Genomic DNA, 8,709 nt, shown 5'->3' on the forward strand with positions numbered 1-8,709 from the left:
CTCTTTTTCTAACACCATCCCTCCCCTTTCTGTCCTCATTCCGCTTCCAACTTCTTCCCCTCTTTTTGGATGAGTTTCACAGCCCCTGGTTCACCACAGAATGATCATTTGGATCCCTAAGATTTAAGTGACCGGGGTCACTGGAACACAGGATTCTTCAGATTTTACGATGAGGGCTTCACTGTTGTAAACAATCCCTTAAGTCCCATGTAACCTTGACTTGATTCACATTTTTTTACAGGTACGAACAGCCAAAGTGTGACGGTAATGCCAGAGCTCATCCAACTAAACCAAAGGACCATTATAAAAGCAGACATCTCCAAGGTATTTCTCCAGTTACTGGAATTTGTCTTTATTTTTCCTCTTCCTTCAGACCACATGGGGATGTTTTTAACATCTTGGTCTCAAACTTCTGCCAAGCTTCCAATGCTTTGATAACAATGTGTGTGTTTGTGCCTGTTAGTGTGTGTAGACATCATTAGCACTGATGGTCAAGGAAAAGCTTGATAAAGAGCAGAGGATTACCAGATAGCACCCTTCACTGGTCAATAAGCAGGCAGACAGAGACGGATTGGGGGAGGATTAATCTTCAACTGACACTGGAGATGAAGGACAGCGAATGAAAGCAGTGAGGAGGAACAGCAGGGAGGTGAGCTGCAGATAATGGATAATAGGATGCCAGAGACAGGTGGTGATACTATGACTGATAGCATTGCAGATAGGTAAATTAAAAGCAGAAGATCGGTTTGGGGTAATGTTCATACCTTTGTCTTAATTACATAAAACTGCTTTAAGGGGAACTTTTGCAGGGTGAAATCAGACTGCTTGCATCTGACTGCAATGTTTGCAGATGTGTCTGAATGGACTTGGGAGAATTTAGAAACAAAACACAAACAGGAAAGAATGTTTGTTTGAAAGCAGTTGTAGGCACTGTGAATGAAGATGGCAAAAGCCTTAAAGTTATTTTTGTTAGAAGCAGAAAAGCTTAGAGAAATCAACTTTTAATTTGTGTACATTTCATTGGTTCAAGAAGCTCTTAATTTGTAATGTGTGATTCCTTGTTTTTCTGGGACATAAATCAACCTGACACACTGAGGTCTATTACTCTTAGCTAGCCTTGAAAACAGGAAAGATAAGAAAATATGACATAATGATGAAGTTGGAAAACGGGACAGCAACATTAAAAGAAACTGTGTGCATTTGTCAGATTAAACTACCTTTTTACAATTTTTATTTTTTGCAACCATTAAAGAGAATCTGGCCTGAAATAAACAGCGAATGACTGGAGAGAAGCACCTTATGATCAATGTGAAGCATGGTGGAGGACATGTGGTGCTATGGGCCTGATTTTTCCCCTTAAAGGCCGTAGGATCTTTGTTGAAGTGCATGACTTCTTTCAGTGACGATGTTTTCTTGCAGAGCAGTTTGCTGAACTGTTTGGCTAACAGCAGCATTCTTACTCTTTATTTTTGATATGATATGTTAATAATTCAGCTTTTATCTCTCTGCAGCACCTCACTCAGTCTCTTTTTCACTTCAGCCCTGTTGGAATTAACTTTGACATAAAAACTTTAGGTTAAAAAGTGATTTGTTTTTTTGTTTTAGAGTTGTGGTTTTCAGCCTGTGCATGTAAACAAATCCTAGTTAAATCCGAGTATTTCTCGGCAAATCAGCTGTTTTTTATGGTTTTTTTGTTTATTTTTGTTGGTTTAGTAAACATTTTAATAATCCAGCAGCATGTGAACAGAGCGGCCTCTGTTCCCTCCTCATCCACAGCTGTTTATGTAACACAGTGCCAGGGAACGCTGCAGGGAATGCGCTCGCCTCGCAGGTGCTGCATTTAGCAGAACAGCTCTGCATCTCAGCGCAGGCGGCATCAGGGACGTTTCATAAGAAGCACAGAGACAATTAGCTCACAGATAAATTCTTCTTAGAAAGCCAAATATCTCTCATCTCTACTCTCAAGTGGAATGTGTGGAGATAGAAAACTGTGCTATTGGAAAGACCTCATGCTCAAGACATCCTGACTGTTGTGATACAACAAATAATACTTTATGCACTGATGGACACAGACTTCATTCTAAACCCGCCAAATTTACTTGCATAATGTGAACCAAGTTTTCCAATTATGAAAGAAGCCAAAACATAGTGAAAAACAAACAAAGCATCTTGTTTTCTTCATAAGCAGTTGCGTCAACGACTGTAAACGTCGTCACAGAGCAAACACAGAATAATTATAAATGTTGCCTTTACATGGCTGCAGCCCATTTGCAGCTGAAGCGCTGGTGTTGAGAGGTTTATGGGGCGAGAAGCAAGAACGGAGCGCCTTGCCATGGAAGGGGGGGAGAGGAAAGCCAAGCCGCTGGAGCGGGATGGCTGGGCAGCGCTGGGGCAGGCGTCGTGAGCTGTGGCTGTGAGTGCTGACAGAGTTCTGCTCCGTGTGGCTCCACAGAAAAACACCCCTTCTTATTAGCAGCCATGCACAGGAGCACGCGCACACACACACACACACACCCACCCCCACACACACACACACCCACACACACACACACACCCACTGGCCAGTCGCTTAAAAGACATGTAGAGGCTGGTTCTGCAATTAGGCTTTTTTTTTCATTTACATCGTCTTGCAAACCCATTCATACCCCTTGAAGCCTTTCAGATTTCCTCCCAGTATAAACACAAACCAACGTATTTCACCGATTCTGAGTCATAAACTAACACAAACGTAAACATAATTGTGAAGTGACATGAAAATAATGCAAGGTTTTGAATATGTTTTCCATAAAGAAATCTGATGCATGTCCTCAAATATATCTGACAGGGTGACTTTTAGGGAAGATTGGCAGAATTCAGTTCAATTCAGTTCAGTTCAATTCAATTCAATTCAATTCAATTCAATTCAATTCAATTCAATTCAATTCAGTTCAATTCAATTCAGTTCAGTTCAATTCAATTCAGTTCAATTCAGTTCAATTCAATTCAGTTCAATTCAGTTCAATTCAATTCAATTCAATTCAATTCAATTCAATTCATTTCAATTCAATTCAATTCAATTCAATGATGCATAATGCAAAAAAAAACAGCCCTACCAAGTGTTGTCTAGTTTCTAGTGCAAGTATTTTAGTAATAAGATAAAACTAACTTACCAGTAACTATTCAACAATAACTAGGAGCTTGTTTTACGTCAACTATTCCTTATTGATGAAAAAAGAACAACTTCCATTGGCAGATTATTTTACTAAGATGACATTTTCCCATGTTACAAGTGAAATAATCTCTCAGTAGAACTTGTTCTTTGTCATCACTATTAAGGAATAATCTACTTAAAACAATCTCCAATTTATTGCTGAAAAATTATTTCTCAGTTATTTTCTTTTATTTGAAGTGTACTAAGATATCTGCACGAGAAATAGACAAAAAATACTTGATAAGACTTTGTGTTTTTGCAGTGAAGGCTTTAAGATTCTGTGGTGTGTCTGTCAAACTTGTGTATAATACAGCTACACTAATTATAAAAAGAGACATGAGCCATTTGCCACTGCAGCTCTAAAATAAACGTAAAACAGCCTAACTCAATTTCCTTAGAGCGACTGCAGGCACATTAGTGTCCTACAGTTAAACACTGTCCAGACAGACATTGGCGCTAGTCTCTCTCAGTCCCCAAAGAAAAAGCTTTTACTGCCAAGAGGAAGCAGCTAACGCTTGACGCGCTCAGATTCCTCAGGAGGACGGTGCTGTGCCGTCCTCCACAGCACCTTCGGCTCGGCGCTGAACGCTAACCCTGTGAGAGCCTGGAGGAGGCTGGGTGTTCACTGGGATGCTGGTCACCACCTGTTAGAGGCCCAAAGCTGCCATTATCTCCTGCACAGGAGAATCTGGCCCTGCAGGCGAGAGCCGTAAAAACAGCAGGAACCTGCGCAGGACTTCTTGTTCTCTGCAGGCGCAGATTGTGAGAAAGCAGGAAGAATCTCTCAGGCCTTCGTCGCCTTCAGTTTTTGTGGAGCATCCTTGGTCAAGTTGCTCTTAAAACTTTATGGCCTGACAGACAATTACTGTCATTAGGGTCATTCTACCACTGAATTTTCTCAACTTTCCGCAAGTAATAACCCTTCAATGTTTGTTTTTACCAGGTAGCAATCATGGATTTTACTTCATAACATGATCTTGCTTATTTTAGTTATTTTTAGTGCCAACTGTACCACAAAATACCCGCTTTGGGGTTGTTTTGACTGCTGAAGGAAAGCCTTTATTTTTTATTCTGAACCAAGTGAGTCTGTGACACTGTAAATCGTTTCCTCCTGCTGCTCAGAACAATCTTTACTGGAGAAAGTAAGATGATGTATTTTATTTACTCCTCTCTTGGTTTTATGTGCTTTTCATATTAAGACAACATGATTTGCCTCTTCTTCTCAACATTTATCAGGTTCCTAATAGTGACTGTACTGCATTTTTTGCAAAGCCAGTGAAGTGCATCCAGCATGCTCCTACAAACTCTGGTCTGTGGTGGATTTTTGCAGGCTGTCCTGGGGCAAAGAAAACAGAGTTCTTGACGAGTGTTCTTGACGCGCTGTCGACAGACATGGTGCATGCTGTCACAGATCCAGCATCCGCCGGAAGGTATGGAAGTGAAAACGTTCCTCTTGCAATTACTTATCACATCAGTGGCCACAGTTTTTCACCTCGAGGCATGAAGGCAGTTTACCCTCCTAACAGGCAGAAACATTCATGTTACGGTAGTTAATAATATGATGAAATAGCACAGGATCAATGAATGGAAAAATAAACTGGAATGTCATTAATAAGTTCATTTATTTCAGTAATTCAGTTCACAAAGTGAAGCTCAAAACAAAGGCAAAAGGAGCCCCAACCAACACCAACTATTGAGTTCATAGTATGTACAGTAATGGATACACTTGTACTATTTTTATTGTTTTTTTAATAATAATTTATAATAATCCCAATTTGTTAGAAACTGGAGGTTGGATTTTTATGATTGTCAAAATTAACAGAAATAAAAGTTAGACACATGTGAATGAATCTGAATAGCATAGATCTTTTATTTTAGTTAAATTATTGAAATAAATCCACTTTTCAGTGATGTTCAGACTGACTGACATGCAGCTGTCCCTCAGGATGGCCGAGCCTGACCCCAGCCACACTCTGGAGGAGAGAGTCGTCCACTGGTACTTCAGCCAGCTTGACAAAAACGGCAGCGGAGACATCGGAAAGAAGGAGATCAAGCCTTTCAAGCGCTTCCTGCGCAAAAAGTCCAAGCCGAAGAAGTGTGTGAAGAAGTTTGTGGAGTACTGTGACATCAGCAACGACAAGGCGCTGTCGCTGCAGGAGCTCATGGGCTGCCTCGGGGTGACCAAGGAAGACGGTAAGCTGCATAAAAAACGGCTGGAAAATCCCTTCACTTTACAGATCCCAACTATCTGCTGCTGAAAACCTAAATCAAAACTAATTCAATCTGCTTATTACAGAATACATTCGGATCACAACAGAACTGGGTTACTAACATGAAGAGAAATGTAATTTAAACCAAAATAATTGACTGGGTTAAAGCAGCACGCCTCAGGTGGGAGTTTTTCAACCAATCAGATTCAAACTTTACTCTTTTGTTTGCTCCCTATCTTTAAACTCCAATAACAGAGTTTTGATTAAATTTCTGATTTATGAAAACCATTCTGTAGGTAAAACTCCACATCCGAGGTGTGTGTGTGTGTGTGTGTGTTTCAGTAAATAGTTGGAGACCTTTACTGCTCGACAAGTGTTGAAGCAGCCTAAATAACCCTAAATCTTGCTTTAAAAATAAAACCTTATTCTTTTATCAATAAGTATATATACAAAAACTGCAACATTTTCTCCCCCAGGTGCCAAATTCAACAAAATCTGTCCAAAAATGGGACGTTTGTGAAAAAAAAAGAAAAAACTGGGACATCTATGTTGGTGTAAATCTGTCATTTTATTACTGCAGCACAACTAAAGCAATAGTCCTTATTAAAGGCTCTGTTTGTTAGCAAAGTGAGGTCTGAACTTTTCTACTTTGTTGTTCATTTTTAGGTTGCTGAAGTTAAAAACCTGCTTTTGTCTTACAGGTGCCAAATCGGGGGAAGACCTGCCTTCCAGTAAACTAGTAAGTAAAATTAATGGGAAAATTAGATGCATGATCTGAGTTAAATTACTGAAATCAGTTTATTTACATAGTTAAAAAGCTAGCTTGGCTATTAGCTCGTTAGCAGAAGTGTACCCACCACTGCGTAATATTATCTGTTTGAGTGATGTGAATCCTGAATATGGAGTTAGGTGAACTGTAAAAACATGAACCAGTTTGTTTAACAGGATTTAATTTTCCCTCCACAGAACCCCGTGAGGAAACAGGGCTAACTTCTGACGCCTCCCCTCTGAGTCCCAGAATCTACCCTCACCAATCGGCAACAGTGGAAACTATAGTATTTGCACTTTGTACTTTAAGAAAAAAAAAAGAAAATGTAAATTCACTTTGTAGAAATTAGATATTTAAACAGACTGCTGAATCTGTGAACGGTGTAGTTAACGTTTTATGTCCTTACATCCAAGAAATACTTAACACATACAATGTATGTGTCCTTTGTGTGTCTAAAAATTTACTTTTAAAAAAGCAGAGCAGGTTTTTATGTTTGATGCTAGATTTTTTTTTGCCCCAGTTAGTTTTCAAGGCAGATATTTGTATAGTTTGCTCTGTAGCATCGATAAATTAGACCACATCATCTTGTCTGCTTATCTGTTACATATGTTTTTGTGTTTTGTAAAGCAGTTTGCAAGAATGTATTAATAATCATGCAGTAAATCATAAAAATGTCTCATATGTTTGCATATATTCATCTTTATTAGAAATAAAGAACTCTTTTATACATGTTGTGGTGTGGGTCTGTCTCATTGATTATAAATAAAGTTAAATCAGGCAGTCTCTTTGTTTTCCTGAAACCTGCTCATGTTTTACAGTTTATCTTGTCATATAAATCTTACAATATATTTGCTTTTTTGTGTTTTTTTACACGGCCTTTAATAAAACAGCTTGTCGACATCTTCTCAAAGAGCCAAGTATTAGTCACACACAGCAGAGGTTGTATATCTTTCGGTTTAACAAATGTTTGCCAGTTCCCTTGAGCCAATATGTTTAAATTGGAAGAACAAGTGATGTTGTTCTTGTTACAGATTTTCCTCACGTACTGAAAACACATGATGTGCAGCCTTGTTCGTATGTTTCTATTAAATATGGATTTAGGGAATCTAATTAGCTTTAAGGATTTAGCAGTATGTTTTCAGACTATTTTGAACATTTTGTATGTAATTAACTGCTCTTCAAAAAAGGAAATACTGACAAACACCAGATATGTGATCACCTTAAATCAAAATATGGCTGAAAAATAATCCAGCCGCCTGGCTAAACATTAAAAAGTTTAAAACATAATCTGAAAAACAAGACTGGATAAGGATTCAAGCTTTAAGGGATATGAAGGCGACTGGGATCTGAAACTGGAGAATATTGCTGCAAGGCAGCAATATAATTGGTCCACTGTGCTGACCAACTGTGAACCATTATCACCAAAATCTCCAGGTGGGAAACAGGTGAGAATAAATACTGAATGCAGATCAGCTGTGGACATGAACACAGAAAGCTGGAAAATAAATTCTGAGACTATTAAAATGAAAAGACTAAACAGATCAGCAAACAATCAATACACAAAAATCAGCTACAATGTGAAAAAAAGAGAAAGTTGACAAAACTGAACTAAAGTCATTTGGATTATGATGAACTAATTGTTTGAAAGGTATTCCAAAAAATGTCTTTTCTTTACCACCATTAATATTGGAAATGTAGACTGTTATTTATCTTCCAAAGGATGTGAGTCTTTTAGAGTAAAGTATCATGAACTCTTTGAACTCCAGGATATTTTACAGAAAAATGTGTGGCTGGTGCCAGAAAACTGAAAATCATGGGGAATTCTAGCAGAATAATGATGTAAAACATGTCATTAAATTAAAAATGGTTCTAGGGGAGAAAATTGAAGCCATTTGTTGCAATATTGATTTTGTAAAACAAAACATTTGCTGGTGCATGATGTTTTTTCCTTCTTAATAAATGCCTTCCCTCTGGGTGCTTATAATTACGACCCCAGTCACTCTGTGAGGTTTGAAAAGATTCTCTGTTGAGCAACAACATTCAGCTCAGACCAGCTTTGACTCACACCACTGTGCATTGTTTTGTTCCTGCCTGATTATGCTGAGGCTGCTAAGTAATCAGCCGTGGCTTTTCGCCCTTATAAATCTGTGAAGTGCTGAGCCGCTGACCTCAGACTGACCCGCTCGCTCTGGCTTAACCTCTAATTTATGATTAACACATCAGTCTCTTTTCTGTGATCTAATCCAGCCCAATGGTCTGGGTTTAACACCCCAGGGAAACACAGAGGAGAGATCATTACTGACAGTGGATTAGTGCTGGATAACCTTTGACCTTTTTAAACGCCCTCTTTCCACAGCATTAGAAGTTGTTGAACTGAATCCAGAAAAACCCACAAAAGTAATGTGCCAATTTGGTTTTTAATGAGAAACCAAATTAATAATTATTTCTCAATGTCTTGCATTTTGTAAACAGAGAACTCAAAATCCTGATCTTAATTAAAACATTTAGCTAAGTGCGCTAAATGTTTTCAATGTTAGCAA

General features: G+C 38.6%; 1 protein-coding gene across 2 annotated transcripts in view; it reads left to right on the forward strand.

Annotated features, from left to right (window-relative positions):
- Positions 1 to 6,899, forward strand: part of smoc2 (SPARC related modular calcium binding 2) — a 29,455-nt gene extending 22,556 nt beyond the window's left edge. For both annotated transcript variants that reach the window (XM_032553852.1, XM_032553853.1), the window contains exons 10-14: positions 242 to 324; positions 4,521 to 4,620; positions 5,136 to 5,383; positions 6,102 to 6,139; positions 6,367 to 6,899. In XM_032553852.1, the coding sequence (XP_032409743.1) occupies positions 242 to 324; positions 4,521 to 4,620; positions 5,136 to 5,383; positions 6,102 to 6,139; positions 6,367 to 6,390 (493 nt within the window). In that variant the 3' untranslated portion in view covers positions 6,391 to 6,899. The remainder of the gene's footprint in view (positions 1 to 241; positions 325 to 4,520; positions 4,621 to 5,135; positions 5,384 to 6,101; positions 6,140 to 6,366) is intronic.
- The last annotated feature ends 1,810 nt before the right edge of the window (positions 6,900 to 8,709 follow it).

This window comes from Xiphophorus hellerii, chromosome 22 (genome assembly GCF_003331165.1).
Source record: "Xiphophorus hellerii strain 12219 chromosome 22, Xiphophorus_hellerii-4.1, whole genome shotgun sequence".
Taxonomy (NCBI): domain Eukaryota; kingdom Metazoa; phylum Chordata; class Actinopteri; order Cyprinodontiformes; family Poeciliidae; genus Xiphophorus; species Xiphophorus hellerii.